The sequence below is a fragment of the Choloepus didactylus genome, chromosome 1, assembly GCF_015220235.1.
Source record: "Choloepus didactylus isolate mChoDid1 chromosome 1, mChoDid1.pri, whole genome shotgun sequence".
Classification (NCBI taxonomy): Eukaryota; Metazoa; Chordata; class Mammalia; order Pilosa; family Megalonychidae; genus Choloepus; species Choloepus didactylus.
The window spans coordinates 92,472,301-92,491,433 of NC_051307.1; the positions used below are offsets into that span (position 1 = coordinate 92,472,301).

Here is a 19,133-nt window from a genome sequence, read left to right on the forward strand (position 1 = left end):
GCAATATAGGATCCTGAGTTGAATCCTGGAACAGTAAAAGGACATTAAGAGGAAAAGACGTGAAATTCAAATAAGATTGGTAACTTAGGTAGTAGTATTTTTACCAGTGTTAAGTTCCTGGTCTTGATAAATGTATTACGGTTCTACAGGTTTTAATATTAGGGGAAGCTGGGAAGGAGTGCATATGAACTCTGTACTATTTTTGCAACTTCCTTATAAATCTAAAATTATTTCAAAATAAAGTTTAAAAAACCGTTTTAGATGCTTTGCTTTTTCTAACTACAAAAATGCTTAACATTTATATGGTGTTTTACAAGCTTGTGATTCCTCCTCCTCAATATAGTAATCTAAGACTTACCTAACATTTACTACATGCCAAGTACTGACCAAGGGGCTAAAGATACAATGGTTGCAACATCTAGAAGAGTGTCTAGCATTTAGTATGTGCTTAATAAGTGTTTGCTAAATATATGAATAAAAGAATGCAAAATACATATACATACATTTTTTCAAGTACTGTATACTTTTAGCTACACTTGATGAATATTCATAAAGATTTCTGTGCCTCAGTCTTCTTGATATAGGTCCATTTCATTTATATAATAATAAATACTAAATCAGCATACAAATAAATATGATTTTTAATTATTATAATACAGCTGCAAATGTGCAATTGCCTGGACACACAAAGTATTATCAATTTCTAAAGAAAATCTCCACTTAAGCATCCAGATATCTAAAACTCAATATACCTAAAAATAAATTAAACTTTCCTTTCACATGAGATATTTATTCCAAATTCTATACCTTTCAATATGCCATATTATCACATTCTCCCAAGCATGAAGTGTTAAGACATTTTTAAATTTTCTTCTCCTCACCCCTTCCCAAAAGCAAGTCCAGCTGATTTTCTTCTCTGTATCATCTATGAATCTAGAAATTATATTTCACATTTCCTTATCTAGATCATTTATAAAAATATGAAGGTGGAAATCTCATACACTACTAGAGGGAGAAAAAATCTTCCTCTACTTTTGTAGAATACAATTTTTGTAGAATACAATTTGGCAAATATACACAAACAGCCTTAAGAAATCTATACTGAAGAAATAGTATCACATAACAATATCATGTTTATGATAATAAAAAAGTACAAAAGTCTAATATCCAATAATAAAGATATGGTGAAGCAAGTTACAGTACAGCTATATGACATTATACAGGTATTAAAAATCTGACTTTTGAATAACATTAATGACGTAGGGAAATATGCTCATGATTAGGGTTAAGCAATAAATGTGAAGATAAATATATTTTTAGTTTCCTACAAATATACAAATACATATACAGCAAATCCTATACAAACACATAAATACATACACAGAAAAAAACAAAAAACGAAGAAACATTAAAATACTAACAATCCTAAAATGAAATGAAATGTTAGTGGTTATCCTAGAGTGGAGTAGGATTAAAATAATTTTATTACCTTCTTTATAGTTTACAAATATTTACATTTTCTCAGTTAGTATGCTTTAATTTATTATCTTTAAAAGATATTTAGTTCGGTCTTGGTACAAATCCCTAATATTAATTTAATCAAAACCTATTTATGACTCTGTTAATACACTAAATTGTTCTAAAAAGTGAAATGTTAAGCCAGGGAAGCCAAACTGAAAGAAAATCTCTAAAGATGATTTAAAAAAAAAAAAAAGCCATCAAATAAATCTTGAACCCAACACCTCACACCATCAACAAAAATTAACACCCTCCCCCAAAAAAGTCAATCCACACAGACTGTCAATCTAAATGTGAAAGGGAAACTATAAAGTGTCTTCTAGAAGCTAAAGGAAAATATCTTCATAGCCTTAAGAGTAGGCAAAGACTTCTTAAACAGAACATACAAAACACTAGCCAAAAGGAAAGCCTATAAATGAACTTGATTAAAATCAACTTCTGTTTATCAAAAAAATAAAGTCATGCCACAAAGTGGGAAAAGGTAATTGCAATGTATATATCCAAAATATAAATCTCTCTATATACAGATTTACATTTTTCTCTTATAAATTTATAAGAGAAAGAATTATCCCAATAGAAAAATGGGCAAAAGAACATATGCCTTACAAAGAAATACATCCAAATTGCCAGTAAACATGAAAAGGTGTTCAATTTCATTAGTTATCTAGGAAATGCAAGGTAAATCAAATTGCAATACCACTACACAACTACCAGAAGAGCTAAAATTAAAAGTATTCACAGTACCAAATAACAAGGACATAGAGCAATTAGCATAAACTGGCAAACCCACTTAGAAAAACTTATCAGTGTCTTTTAAAGCAGAACATATGCATACCCAGTAAATTCAATCCTAAGTATATAACCAACAGATATGAGTACACATTAATATACATCAAAAGATACATAAAAGAATATTCACAGCAGCACTTGGCAAAATAGCCAACATCTAAAAACAATCTAAATGCCTATTATATGAGAATAAATTTTGGTATATTCACAGAATTGACTATTATACAAAAATGAGAAATAAACTACATGCAGTAACATGAATATAGGTCATAAACAAAGTAAAAAAAGAAAAGAAAGAAACCAGATACCATACACTGGAGAACATAATGTATGGTTCTATTTATATCAAGTTCAATATCAGGTAAAACTAATCAATAGTAATAAAAGTATTGGGGTAATAGTTATCTTTAAGGAAGCAGAGGAGGGTTCTGACTAATAGGGATAGAAAGGCGGTGATTCTGGGATGTTGGTAATATTCTATGACTTGATCTGAGGAGTGGTCATGTGAGTATGTCTGCTTTTGAAGAAATTCATCAAGATGTTCAGTTAAAAGCATACAATTTGTGTACTTTTCTATATTAAGTGATATATTTCAATAAAATTTTTAAAAGGCATATACCTACAGAGAATACTAAAATGTACAGAGATATACACGTGCAAGCATGTTCCTTTCAACATTTCACTGAAATAAACAAACCTGGAAATAACATAAATCTCCATCAATACAAGATCGGTTACATAAATTATGGCACATTATTTAACCAGGCATTAAAATAAATGAGGCAGATAAATACGCAATACCACAGAAATCTCTCCAAGCTGTGTTATTAAATGCAAATTTCAAAAGCATATAAATAGCCCTGTCCAATTATATAAAACATATATGTATATATGTATATTATACATTATGTGTATATATGTATTACATATATTTCATATATATATATTATATATATCCAAAACTTACACATGCAGCATTTGTTTATAAATAAATTAAAACTGTCCAGAAAGGTATCAATGAAAGTAGTGGAATGAGAGACTGAAAATAGAGAACTTTGTATTTTATTCCTCTCTACATTATTTTAATTTTTACAATGACTATTTAAATCATACAATTATTAAAAAAAAAAGGTAGCCATCTCTGAGAATGATGTACCTGATGTGACCCTATGCTATCATAGGCCTTGTCCCTAATGATTTCTAATTTGTGGCCTAATGACCTAAGAGAACATAACTCTCATTCGGTACTGCTATCTCCCAATTCCACTAAAGTTCAGACAGAACTGTACTAGTGTTTTAAGGAGACTGGCTATGTTTTTAAAGTCACCTAGAAAGAAATCTTTCATTAATAATTTATGTCCACCTAAGGGAAATAAAGTAAGATAAATTGGGTCAAACAACTTTAAGACCATCGGATGATACACAGAATAGACCATGCTGGGATGGCTCTCTCAAACAAATCTACTAGAAGAGCTATCTTACATAGCTATTTACCAGGTAGGTTAAAATCAATCACAGTAACTACTAATATAACCTTACCAGGAAAAACTATGAAGACAGAGTACTCACTCAATGCTTTCTGCTTGAAATACTGATTCCTATCAGATAGAATACCTTCTACAAGCAATGCAGCAATGAGTTAAATTTTGTGAAAAAGCTGGAATTGTTATAAGTTATCATCTATTCTCCTTAAAATGAGCTCAATTAATAAATCTGTTTCTGAAAATGACATCCAAAGAGTATGTTAAAGTACAAAGGATTTGGAAGTATAAAGAAGAGGAAAAAAAACAACTCTTGAAATACATAACCCCCAAAAAGCCAATGCAATCACCTCAAAAGACACAGGCCCAAAAGCCAATAAACCACTTCTGAATCCCTCAGCTGAACTTTAAAAGAAATGGAATTGTAATAAGAAGGGGCTAGAATTTACAAATGATTTTGTTGGAAGTAAACCATGAAATGGATTACAAGCTGGGAATTAGTCAAAGAGAGAGGAAGAAATATATACCATCAATGGCCATTTAAAGAAACAAATACAGAAGTAAAGAGATTTGTCACCTTCCACAATGATTCTGAAAGATAATTTCTCACCAATAAATGCAATCCAATTATTAAACCAGAGTACAAAATGGCAAAAATAATACCTTAAAATTATTTACATAGTTAAAACTATTCTTTTTTTAGAAAAACCAGAAGGAAAGAAGTCACCCCTTACAAGATATATATACCTAAATCCCAAACACCTGCATATTAGGTTTTTACTGACCAGAGTGTGAGAAATTTGGAAGGATTTGAGGACATGACAGTAACACGTAAATTTTAAAACTAAAAAACAAAACAGGGGTCTTGAGCCATTGAACAAAATTACTCATAAAAACAAAATGCATAAAGGTATGCCTGTGATTTTATTCATACTGCCTAAAGTATAGAAATTTGTGACTCAAATGCTACACAAATGAAGTACAATTTTTCAGGAGTAATGAACACCTGTAATATTTCATAATATCATTGTATGACTGGTACATGATTTTTCTGATAGCCCCTAAGTGATAAAACCCTTTTGCTGAAGTGGTATCGTACATGCAATAGTTTTCTAGAAGATGAATGGAACATGTCATGAATAACAGTTTGCTTCCTTTTGTTAATAAAGAAAATAAATCTTTCCTTTACAACTGGAAAAAATAAAAACCATAAAAATTCATGATTTCCAATTTCTCCTGAATGGTCTTGATAAGAATAAAAATGATAAACCAAATACTTTTTTTTTCAAATTTCTGAAATTTAACTTTAGTCTCTGAATTGAGTAGCTTTCTAAATGCAGTAATAGCTAATAAAACTTTCTGACAAGATGGAAACACTTTTTATCTACGCTATCTGATACAGAAGCCACTAGCTAGCCACATGTGGCTACTGAGCACTTGAAATGTGGCTAGTAAGGCTCAGGAAGAATTATTCATTTTATTTCATTTTAATTTAAATAATTAACATAAATGTTTCAAAACCGGCCTGTACTTTGCTGTTAAAAATGTGGAGCCACTGAGAAGGATATGGGTGACTAATTTAAGAGTAGTCTAATCAAGATAAATCCTGAAGTGTAACTGTTATCACAAATGAACTTTCATATTAGGGGAACTTTACATAGACTACAGAGTCTAAAATTGTTACTAATTTCGAACACTCAAAACTCAACTTTTTGTTTTGAACAAAAAAGTTAATATGAAATGAATTAAAATTATTTGTGACTTCCAGTGTATGAGCAAATCAAAGACAAAAACCATTAACAAGTGCAATGTCAATTTTCAAAAGGTTCTAACACAATCTACAAAGTATGTAAATCAAGACCTGGTAGTGTAAATTTTCACGCTTTGGGGGACCTGGATCATATTGTTCTAGGTCGATGTACTTTCTTCAATTCAAAAATGTACATCCATGATCTTTTGGCCTGCCCTTTACCACTTTGTCTCATCAGCAAAAACACTTAAATAAGAAATAAGTGATTAATTTCTCACATGTGTTTTGTTCTACTATAAAGCAACATTACACAAACCCTAAATTCTGCCTTTGGTATACGGTATGACAGAACCTTTCACTTATTCATTTTCAAAATGGACTCAATTTTGTCACTATTACAGTTAACAGGACTCATGGAATATCCATAAAAATGTAATAGAACACAGATATTTAAGAAGTTTTAGAAAATATGCAGAGCCCCCCTGAGGAGCTGGTGGAGAATGCAGGGGTGCTGGGCTTCCCCACCTCAATGGTTGCTGATGTGCTCACAGACATAGCGGACTGGTGGTTTGATGAGCTGAGCCCTCTAACCACGGGACTTGCCCTTGGGAAGACTGTTGCTGCAAGGGAAAAGCTAGGCCTGCCTACAGTTGTGCCTGAGAGTTTCCTCCTGAGTGTCTCTTTGTTGCTGTCTCTCCAGGTAAGCCAACTTGGTAGGTGAAATCACTGCCCTTCCCCCAACATGGGATCTGACACCCAGGGGAGTAAATCTCCCTGGCAACGTGGAATATGACCCCCAGGGAGGAATCTGGGCCCGGCATCGTGGGATGGAGATCTTCTTGACCAAAAGGGGGATGCGAAATGAAATGAAATACATTTCAATGGCTGAGGAGATTCCAAAAGGAGCCAAGAGGTCACTCTGGTGGGCACTCTTACGCACTATATTTAGGTTCTAATGACTGGAATAGCTAGCAGTAAATACCTGAAATTATCAAAATACAACCCAGAACCCTTGAATCTTGAAGACGATTGTATAACAATGTAGCTTATGACGGGTGATAATGTGATTGGGAGAGCCATGTGGACCACACTCCCCTTTGTCCAGTGTATGGATGGATAAGTAGAAAAATGGGAGCAAAAAAAAAAAAAGGCATCCTGTGTTCTTTTTTACTTTAATTGTTCTTTTTTACTTTAATTTTTATTCTTATTATTTTTGTGTGTGTGGTAATGAAATGTTCAAAAATTAATTTTGGTGACGAACGCACAACTATATAATGGTACTGTGAACAACTGAATGTACGCTTTGTATGACTGCATAGTATGTGAATATATCTCAATAAAACTGAATTTAAAAAAGTTTTAGAAGGATAAGGGACTTGAGAAAAGTTCAGTATGTTAGAAAATGAAAAGAGGACATAAAAAGCAATCAAAAAAGAACATACGGATGGTGTGCATATAAAAAAACACAGAAGTATACATCCTGAAATGTCAGGTGTGATTACATCTGAGTAACAGTGTTGTGACAGGGTATTTATCCTGGAGCTATGTAAACCTTTGTTCATACAAAACCTGCATACAAATGTTCACAGCAGTTTTATTTATAAAAGCCAAAACCCAGAAGCAGCTAAAGTGTCCCTCCATCAAAAAGTGAATCGTTAGACAAACAGTGGTGCATGCATCCCATGGAATACTGTTCAGAAGTAAAAAGGAAAAAAAATTGATATACACAATAATGTGATAGCTCTCAAGGGAATTATGCCAAGACCAAAAAAAAAAAAAAAAAAGCCCATCTCACAAGACCACAATACAGTGCAATTCTGTTTATACAACATTCTCAAAATGACAAAATTACATTGAGAGAACACAGATTAGTTAGACAGAGGTTAGAGATAGTATAGGGAAATCTTTGCCCTGATAGACTAGTTCTGTATCTTGTTTGTGGAGGTGATTAAAGGTGACAAAATATGATAAAATGTACTACATGAGAGATATTGTAGCACTATCAATTTCCTGGTTTTGATATTGTACTATAATTATGTAAATATAACCACTGGGGAAATCTGAACAAGGGTACACAAGACCTCTCTTTACCATTTTTGCAACTTCCTAGAAATCAATATTATTTTGAAATAAAAATGTTTCCTGAAATAGTAAAAGGATAGATCTTGCCCCTTTTCTTCCTGCCCCGCCCCTTCCTATCTCCTTACCCTCCCTGAACCATTCAGTCCTATAGGGATAAGCTAGGGTACAACAATGTTTCAAATTCCACACAGGATGAAGAGAGCATCTGCATGGGAGGGCTGCATAACGCAAGATGTCAGAGCCTAAGCAGGGTGAGGTGGTCCTCAACAAAGAAAAGCAGCTTAGTTTGAGGTGTTGGGAGCCCAGGCAGTGTAAGGCAGGGTCTACACTGTGGGTATGGGGGGAAGTACAGCCTGCAGCAGGTTGTCATAGGCTGAGTGGGGTGAGGAGCGCACACAAGAGTGGGCGAAGACCAGCATGGTGTATCAAACTTGAAATCAAGTAACTGCCTGGGGCCAAGCACAAAGGGACAGACTACAAAGACACTTTTGGGGATGACAGGAATGTTCTGTATCTTGATCGTGAGAATGGTAATTTCATAGGTATATACATTTGCCAAAACTCATCAAATTGTAAATCCTAAATGGAGTCTCTTGTATGTAAATTAGTCCTAAACAAAACTGACTTGAAAAAACTAAAAAACTAATGAACTAAAATGAGACAGAAAAATCCACAATTAAAGTTGGAGATTCCATAAATCCTCTCTTAATCACTGACAGAACAAATAGATAGGAAATCAGTAAGGATATAAAAACAGTTGAACATAACCAGCCAACTTGATCTAACCAGCATTTACAGAACAACCGATCCAACAACAACCAGAATATATATTCTTTTAAGGGAACATAAAACATTCACCAAATAGATCACATGCTAGACACTAAAACATATCTCGATACATTTAAAAGGACTGAAAGCATAAAAAATATTTTCTCTGGCTACAACAAAGATATCCACTCTTACCACTTCTATTCAATACTGTAGTAGAGGTCCTAGTCATTGCAGTAAAGGAAACAAAAAAATAAAATACAATATAATGAAAAGACATAAGGATTGGAAAGGAAGAAGTAAAACTATCTTTGCTTGAGAACAATATGATCCTGAAGAAACCTGAAGGAATCTCAAAAATTACTATTAGAACTAGTAAATGAATTCAGCAAGACAGCGGATACAAGGTCGATATCAAAAAAAAATCAACTATGTTTCTCTATGCTAGTCACAAACAATTAGAAATTGCAATTAAGAAATCAATCATTTATAATAACCAAAAACATGAAATATCTAGGGACAAATTTACAAAATATGGCCAATAACTCTACAATGAAAACTACAGAACATGCTGATATAAATTAAAGAAGACCTAAACAAAATTAGAGATTTACCATGTTCATGGATTGGAGACCACTATTCTAGGATGCAGATGATAACCTTCATCAAATCAATATATAGATTTAGCGCAATCCAAATCATGTATTAAAACTAAAAACGAATGGTAACACTAAAACTATAAGAATACAAAACTATAAACCATCATAAACATAAGAACTAAAACTACAAAACATTTAAGAAGAAAAAGTAAGGAGATATCTTAACATTAGAGTAGGCAAAGATTTCTCAGACAGGATCCAGAAAGCACTAAACATTTTTTTTTAAATTAAAATCTTCTGTTCATCAAAAGACAATGTTAACAAAATTAATAAAGTCACAAATGGTGAGAAAACATTTTTGACAAAGGACCTGTATTCAAAATTCATAAAGAATGCCTTCAAATCAATAACTTTAAAAAATGCTTTTAATGGGCAAAGGGCATTAAGAAGACACAAATGGCCAATAAGCACATGAAAAAGTGCTCAATATCTCTAGACTTCAGGAACATACCAATTATAACCACAATGAAAATCTACTATGCACCCACTAAAATGACTAAATTTAAAAGGCAGAGAGAACACCAACTAAAACTTTCATACATTGCTGGCAGAAGTATAAAATGGCATAACCACTTTGGTAATCAATCTAGTAGTTTATGTTTAACTTAATACAGAAATCCCACATCTAGATACATACCCAAGAGAAATATAATGAAAAAAGACTTATATAACAATGTTCATTACAGCTTTATTTATAATGGTCAAAAACCACAGTCAACACAAATGACCATAGAAAGGAAAATGGACAAAATTTAGTACATTAAAACAGGACATTAATCAATAATGAAAAGGAATGAACTACTGATATAGTCAACACTCAATCTACATGGATGAAACACAAAAAGATTATACAGAGCAAAAGAGGCAAGACACAAAAAGAGTTAAATAAAGAAATGATTCCATCTACATAAAGTTCTCAAGGGACAACACTAAACTTCAGTGAAAAAAAAATTGGAACAATGGTTGTACAGAGGATGATGACTGGGAAGAAACACAAAACTTTCTGACTCGGAAAAAACACAAAACTTTCTGGGATGATGGAAATATTGTTTACCTTGATGGAGTATGGGTTATACAAGTTCATTCAGTGGTCAAAAGTGATCTGTACATTTCACTTTAAATTTTTCCTCAATTAAAAAAGAATGTATGTATTTTTTTCAAAGTGGACTTTCATTCATCCAATATTTGATTGCCTGTTATAGCCCAGGTATTGAGGACATAAAGTTAAAAGGCAGGATCCAGAAAAGAGACCTTACAGCGTAATGACAAGACAAACTTACAAACTTGCAAGAAAAGAAACAGAAAATATGTTAAGAACAGTAGACTGCCAAGCAAAGAAAATCCAGGCATGTTCAACATCTACAAATGTAAAGTGATAGGAAAAATCATGGTGCATCTGGGTCACTAATTTAATATGCTTAAAGCATGAAAGGGTTTGGAAGAGAGTGGAGAAGACTAATGGAAAAAGAAGCTGAAAAAGAAGGGACTTGATTATGAAGTCTCTTTTAGTCCAAGCAAAAGAACACATATTAATTAGTTGGCAATGAAGAACCCACTGAAGAGGCTTTAGCAGGGGAGTGGAAAGTATAAATCTCATTTTGGAAAGATCATCAGAGAAATGAGGATAGACTCAGACCAATAAAAAGGCTGTTGCAATTAGTCTTTCTGGTAGAAGTTGGTGAGTGCCTATTTTAGAACAGAACTTTAAGTAGTTATCCACTCATTCATACCACATGCCAACACCTGAATCAGTGGAAAATTAAGACAAAATTCCTGCTCTTGTAGCAGCTACAATCTATCGGAGAAGGCAGATGGACTTGTGTAATAATCACAAGTTCATATAGCAGGGACTCAACCTAGACTCAACAGAAGTTGCAGGCCGATGATCATGAAGCACCTTCTAGGTTAAAAAAACAAACGGGGGGGATATGGCTAAGGGGAGTGTTCTAACCAGGACATACAAAGGTACTGAAGTAAAAGAAAAAGTACAGCATTATTAGATGAATTGAAAGGGACCAAGGTTTAATCACAGAAGGCATTAATGAGATTGCATTATGGTTGTGGTTTTGCAGGTTGTCAGGTAAAATAAAGGTACAAGACAGCAAGAAAGTTATGGGTGCTGAACCGTGATGTCTAGGGCAGACAGGAAAGAGTAAAGTCCTAACATCACTGAAGAAGAAAGAAATCAAGGAAATAGAGAATACAAAGTGTATTCACAGAGCAGAAGCATATTAGGAGGAAAATGAAGAAGGCAAGAACTGTCAGGAGTTAACAGAATCTTGTGTTTTATTCTAGTTACGCTCAAGATTCAAACTTTCAACTCTGTAAGGAAGAAACCCAGAGTTAAACAGAGTATCTTAAAAATTAAGTGTTTATAATTCAAAATACAAATAATCCTAATAAAGAAATAAATGTTATCCTGGAAAAGATAAGTTTTTTAATACATGTAATACAAAAACTTCACTTAATTAATTTTACCTTTTCAAATGTGACTTCTGTCAATACTTTAGGATATCTATTCAAAAATGCTCATTTGAACTATATGGCCTTTAAATAGTTTCTGAAATTCCTTTAGTGACTTGCAGTATTACTTAAGACAAAACTGATTATGTTTCCAACTATAGTATCTTATAAAGGAATTACTTACAGGGACATTAAGTGCATACTGTAGTCCTTGAGGAAGTCTTTCATGTGTTTCTATCTGCTCTTCATCATTTTTCACTGTCTCCTCATGGACCATGAGTTCATCATGTGATATCATGTCTTGCTGTCTCATTTCACTTTCTTGTAACACTTCATCTGCAGCAAGGATCTCCTGGTGAGGCATACTCCGATCCTGAAGCACTGATTCCTGCAGTTCCCCAGACACAGCAGACTGGCCAGACACTCCACCCATTACAACCATTGCCCTGGAAGACTGCATTTCGTCTATGCCGCCACATTTAAGAAACAATCCTTCCAGTTTGTCGTCAATGTTCATGCTTAAGTATAACTGCCTAGAAAGACCAAGTTTGGCAACAAAGCATAATAAATTAGTTTTATACATCTACTTGATATATATTTTTTTAGTTTCAAATTAATGGAATAAAAGGTACACATTTAAACAAAATTTTTATTCATGCAGTTCGGAACTTCCCTCCAACTTTAAAATTACCAAGGTAAGTTTCAAAAGGCTAGCAGAGTAAAACACAAATTTTCACTTTTGACATTAAGGCATCATGAAATCATAATCTATTTCATTTTTCAAAAATGAGCTTGACATAAAGCAAATTGGGGAAAAGTATCTGTAACATGAATCAAAGGGTTCATATACTTGAATACACTGAAATGCAATAGAATAAAAAAATAAAAACTAAAAAGACATAAATTCTATATGAAATAGACAAAGGATACCATCAGGCAAATTCTTAGAGAAAATTTAGAATTTAGGGGGGAGGGCTGCTGATAGGGGGCAGGAAAGAGGGGTCTTCTGAGGAGCTGGTAATGTTCTTTCTTGATCTGAGTTCTGTTGCACAGGGGTCTCACTTTGTGAAAATTCAAAATGCACACCTGTAATATGCACTTTTCTATCAGCTATTATACTTCAATAAAAACTTAAAATCTGTAGAAACAAAAAAATGCCCATTCAATCATTAAAAATATTCTTGAAAAATATTTGAAGATGTGGGAAAATATCCCAATATATTAAGGGAAATACATGTGTATTTATAGTGTGAGTGTGCATAAGTATATCTAAAATGTTAACAGCATTAACATTACCACTGGGTGGTGAAACTACCAATTCTAGAATTTCCTTATTTATATTCATCTCCATTTTTAAAACCTATAATAAAATTTTATTATTTTTATAAACATTTTTGCATTTGTTAAAATATAACAAAAGTAACATTTCATTACTAATACATTCTTAGTCAATTATGATGAAATAAATGAGATCATAAGAAATTAAGAACTAGACACTATTAGTTACTTATTTTGTCCATTATAGAAATATATATAAAATATTAATATTTCAAATCTGTCCTTCTAAGTTTGGTTGCTTAAATTCATATCTGATCTTCCACTAGGTCATTATTACCAACAAATAAAATAATCATGGGATCACAATTAGCAAATGCATGAACTATATTTCAGTTTAGTTACCTCTTTCCCAAATTAATCACTTATGAAATGATTACTGCCTTGAGGTAAAACATGTAAGTTAAATTCAAATACACTACTAAAATCTAAATGCACTTTGATCTATGAAGGCTATAATAAAGGAAGAAATGCATACTTAATTGAACAGCTCAAAAGCCTTTATATACAGCAACCTAAAGAAAACAAGAATGTAATTCATACTTGCTAATCTTGTCCTCCCCAGTAAAAGACAGTAACAATCTACAATACATATGGGACAAAGGACCTAGAATCTGATTTGACTTGTCAAAATCTTTAAGTAGCAAACTTGAAATCTAAAGAACAAAAGTTTTAAATATATCACAAATAACTGGTCTCTTCAAATATCTCATTTATCCCATCTCTTAGAAAAGAAACTACCCTACAGTTAAACGAAACAAGTATTTTAAGGTTGAAATTTGCTTATTCTGAGCATTTCTTTGGAAATCCTTAAAAAATCAATTATATTTTTTTCTAAAATATTTTCTGTTTTCTTAAAGAGTTTCGGAAAACACTAACTTATTAGGGACTTGGTTAAATTAGTTATGATTCAACTGTACAATGGGATATATGCAGTCATTAAAAGGAATGTGGTAGCTTTATATGCACTGGGCGAAAAGTTCTCTAAGCTATATTAGGAGGAGGGGGTTATCAAGGGGAAGAACTATGTAGACATTAAGATCTTTTCCACAGAATTTTTAAAACAGGTAAATAACTTGAGCAATAGTTATTCTGTATAGGTACTTTTTTTCTCCAACGTGGCCTTTGGGAAATGAAATAAGGAAGTAGCTACAGAAAGAAGACTTTCATTTTTTATTTTACACCTTCTTCTAACCATATACCAATATCATGTTACAACAGAAGGTTGTGGGTAGTGGGAATGACACTAGGTCTTGCTTTTCTTCTTTCTTTATTTTAAACAAAGACTTTACTGTTATTTTTAAAATGTGTTTTATAGACAAATAAAGTGAGCCACATCTCTACTACACATTTCCTAGACCAGTCTCTTGGCAGAGTAAGGTGAACAAGAAATGAAACAAGGCTGCCAAATAAAAAAAGCAATTTCAACAGACTTATGGTGAAAAGCAAGGGGACAAGGCTACTCTAAAAAAAATGATAGTGTAGAGAAAGTGTACTTTTTATTGTCCTCACGCCATCTCTATGCCATTATCACCTTCAGCTTTTCCCCCTTATGATGTCTATATGGTTTCAGTCAAAGCTCTCATATGCGTCACCTTATATTCAAAAACCCAAATACATCAAAAGGTCCCATACTCAAAAGCTAACTCATGTTATTTCCTTTCTCTAATTTCAGTATTTTCAGGGGTGATCAGCCAAGTGTAAAGAAGAAACTACCAACACTAAGATGTGAATATTTAAATGTCTCTTCCTACCAAACCCTCAAAAATCTATTTTTTGACCCAAATGTGTATATAATTAATGGAAATTCAGGGATTAAGGATAGTACAGGAGAGAGGAGGAAAGGAGTAACACTTTCTTTACGTCATTTACAAAAAAAAAAAAAAAAAAAAAAGTGGCTCTAGAAGATAAAAAAAGAACAAAATAATTAATTTGAGTTACCAGGAGCCTCTCCAACTGGGAGAAGGAATAGGTGGAGCAATAAGCAACTCTAATCTCCTTGTGAAGACCATTTATTTTCCAAGTAAAGGGATTCTACAGCTGATACCTAAGAGTACAAAACAGCAGAGCTGTTTGGAGACAAGACAGAATGGACAACGATGTCCTAGGGCTAATTCAGCTAAAAGGGGGATGGCAATCCTTCCTCTCAAGTACCAGTTACTCAAAGCAAAGAATGCTGAAAACTAGAACAGAGCAGGAGAAAAGAAAAAGGAAGGGGCCCAGCTCAAGTCAATTTGTTCTAGATCTCCCTAGTGAATGACTTCAACCTGTATTCTTTCCCCTCTTCCAAGGTCTATCCTTCCCTCATCTCCATCCCTTTGTAAAATAAGCTGGAAGAAACTGCAACAGGGATATTTAGGGGGCCACACCACAGCTTCCTGCTCCATCCAATACCTGTCCCCCACTCCCCTGCAACACACATACCTATCATCCTTTCCTACTGACAAATATTTGGTTCAGCTGTGTAAAAGTAATTCTAATTATAGGCACTTAGACAACCCCTAGCCATTTAAGCCTAACAGCAATATTGTACTTAAAGGGAAGCATTAATTATCAGTCTTCACTTTCTTCTGTCTTCCAGAAGAGACACCTAACTCCTCTTGTTGTCAACAATCAAGTTCTCCTTAGCTGACTACTCTATCTCATGGCTACCACAGGAGAACTTTCTAACTCAAATTCCTCTTTCCTCCTTCTGGAGGACTGAAGACATTTTCCACATTCGCTATTATCCCACTTCCATCTCTTACTGATGGCTCAGTGAATGTCTCCTCAGCCATGCTTTTTCATAGGCTTACATATACCCTCTTTAACTTCCTTTCTTCGTTCTTCACTCAAACCTTTATCAAGTTACTTCAGTAAAACCTCTCTCTTCCTCTTTCCTTTCCTTTTAAACTTGGATAAAAAAACAGTCTTAAATACAGCTGACAAATGTAAGAGCAATGTTAAAGACACACCTGTATCAAAGAAAGAAGGCCATAAGTTTGAAAATAAAAACAGATTTGAAGACTTGTACCATAATCTTCTAAAAATCCTTGAAGGCACCTATTCCCCTTCAGAACATGCACAAATATCCACCTGCCACTTTCTTGCCTTTACTTAAACCTGTATTAAAGCCTTCAAAAAATTAAATATTCTCATTTAAAGATACTGCTTTTCTGTTTTACTAATAATTTATTGAATTTCACAGCAGTATTATTTTCCATCAATTTGTACTGAGCAACGTAAAATGTCAATTTAATGAGTCATATGAAGTATGGTTGGCATTCTCCTTTCTATGTAAAGAATAAGTTACAACTCAAAATGTTCTGGCAAATTCAACAATATTCCCTGTACCAGAACCCATTCAACCTAAACAGAAGCTTCAGTTGTAGGCAGAAGAGAAGTAATCCAAGGAAACTATCCTGAAAACAGGTGAAAAGAAAAAGCTAGTGTGCCAGTTTGGATGTATCGTGTCCTCCAAAATTCCATTATCTTTGATGCAATCTTGTGGAGGCAGACATATTACTGTTGATTAGATTGTAATTCTTTGGTTGAGTGTTTCCATGGAGATGTGACTCAATCAACTGTGAATGAAATGTTTGATTGGATAATTTGCATGGAGGTGTTACCCCACCAATTCAGGGTAGGTGTTAATTGGATCACTGGAGTCCTATAAAGGAGTACACAGAGGGAACTCAGAGCAACTGAGTGACATTTTGAAGAGGAGCTGCAGCTAAGAGAGGACAAAATGCCCCAAGAGCAACACTTTGGAGAACGCCATTTTGAAACGCAACCTGGGAGTAAGTGGATGCCAGCCACGTGCCTTCTGAGCTAACAGAGGTTTTCTGGATGCCAATGGCCATCCTTCAGTGAAGGTACCATGTTGTTGATGCCTTATCTTGGACACTTTGTGGCCTTAGGACTGTAACTTTGTAACCAAATAAACCCCCTTTATAAAAGCCAATCCATTTCTGGTGTTTCGCAAAAGGGCAGCATTAGCAAACTGGAACAGCTAGATTTCACAATTACTTTTGAACCAAAACATATTCAGTAACTCCTTGTTTAGAGGATGCCAGTTAGATTAATTTGGACATTAAGATTTTTAACCCAGATATGAGTCCATGAGAAATTCAATCTTTAACAAATCTGCCATTTCTAATTTCTAAGTTAATACTGTTTTGTACTCTCTCATTCTTCAAAAGCATAGTTTTGATCAAAGCAAAATCTGCTTCATACCTAATTTTAAAACAAAATCTATTTCTCCTCTCAGCATTTCCAAACTTGGAGACCACTTCAGATGTGCTTTTGTGAAACTACCATTTCGTGTCTATAAAGCATAACTTAAAAACCATGCTCCTTGATTTTTAAAGTACTATTTCAAAATATTCTAATAGAAGCACCATCTATAATAAAGGCAACTAGAGAAAACGGCCTTTATGATAAGTGTCAACAACAATAAAAGATATTCAAATAATAACAGATAACCTAATTTTAATAGCTGAAAACATATTTAGAGATTCACAGACTAAGAGCAATCACGTTATACAACGTAACAACTAAAAATGAAACAGTGATCATTTTTTAACCACAGAAAAATAATTTGTAAATTTTTAAGCCAAAGATTAACAGGAGTGTATCTACATCCACACTGACAAATGTTCAAATAAAGCAGGATCTACATATATTCTGCATTCCAAATCATCTCCACCAATGTGTTCTAAAAGTGTAACAACAAGAAAATGGTGGTATTTGGAAAAATTAAAATATCAAATTTATGGCAACTCAAACTATTTAAGAATCAGTTCTAATATATTTTTTTAAGAAGGGGGGTGAGGAGGCAGAAAAGGTGAAAAAAAGGTCCAAGCACAACAGAATCCTAACATTTGGCTAATCAAGTTGTTACATCCATCATGCTATGCCAATATCAACAATTCAAACATTAATATTCATGAATACTAACTCTAATAATTAACTATGAATTTTCTATAGTCTTGCATAATAAAAGGTATTTTATTCTTCTTAAATATACTTCTTAAAACAAACTTACCTGTACACTATGAACAAACATTAAACATGTAGTGTTAGTTGTAATACATACTCCATAGTAACCAGGACTCATCAGAAACAGAAGTGTTAATTATTTATATCAACATTGTCTCATTTTTCCAAGAAAACAGATAAATGCTATCTCACTGTAATAATACAAACGCTATTTGTGCAGTACAATAGAAAGATGTCTTCGCTGCCTTCAATATCCAAGAAATCTATAATGTTTCACAATTGTTTATTATAAACAAATCAATTGGCCTACTATAAAAACTGTACACAAGTATGCAACAAATTTTTCAAGACTAATTGTTATCTGAACTCTTTAAAAAAAGACACTATAAAATATGGTAGAAAACTAATAACCAGTTTCCAACACTTTAATAAAGTATAATAGAAATAACTAGTATTTGATACTTGTTTCAAAACAGTATTCACATTAGGGCAAGTATCATAAAACATAATGTACAGTGAAATACCCTTCATCTAAAAACTATTTAAGTACATAATTTCTTTGGGAATAAGTGGTTCTGATCATTTTTAAACATCTAGAATAACAGACTTTTAAGAATTAGAAGGAAACTTTAATAGATTATTTAGCTCTTTGTGTGGCTGAAACAATCTTCCTACCCACGGTCCCACCCTTGCTTTAGAGTATAAGATTATAGGCAAATCAACTCAAATAAAATGAGTTATTATCTTGACTCAATTTTAACACCTTACCACAAGCAATATTTAGTCAGTGAACCATAATGACCAAATGCAGAACTACATTTGTCTCAGAACTCAAATAAGAACAATTTCTTGGACAATAAAAATTATCAATTTAATGTTAGTCTGAACTAGAAAAATAAAAAGTCTAATACTAACCATGACATGACAGACAACTGGCGTCCACCCAAAATGTGTTTTTAACTTCTTACCCAACAATGTAATTTTAAGTGAGACATATGGCTATCTAAGTAAGATTCATTTCCCAGCCTCCCTTGACACTGCTTGTGGCCAATGACTAAATTATAATAGGATATGAGGGATTTATTCATATCCCATGAGTGATATACATACAACTTCCCTTAAAAGGAGAATGTGCCTCCCCTTCCTCATTGTAGCTAGAATCAGACCTGATGGTAATCAACTTAGACCAAAAGACAGAAGCCACATATTAAGAATGGCAGAGCAAGATAAAGCAGCCAGATCAGAGTGCTTTTGGAGTCTCCAAACAATGCCAAGATTGTTTACATGGACTTCTCAAGTAAATATAAA

At 33.3% G+C, this 19,133-nt stretch overlaps 1 protein-coding gene across 5 annotated transcripts in view; it reads right to left on the minus strand.

Annotated features, from left to right (window-relative positions):
* ZNF148 (zinc finger protein 148) overlaps positions 1–19,133 on the minus strand; it is a 146,755-nt gene that overhangs the window by 67,686 nt on the left and 59,936 nt on the right. For all 5 annotated transcript variants that reach the window (XM_037837349.1, XM_037837353.1, XM_037837351.1 and 2 more), the window contains one exon: positions 11,695–12,043. In XM_037837349.1, the coding sequence (XP_037693277.1) occupies positions 11,695–12,027 (333 nt within the window). In that variant the 5' untranslated portion in view covers positions 12,028–12,043. The remainder of the gene's footprint in view (positions 1–11,694; positions 12,044–19,133) is intronic.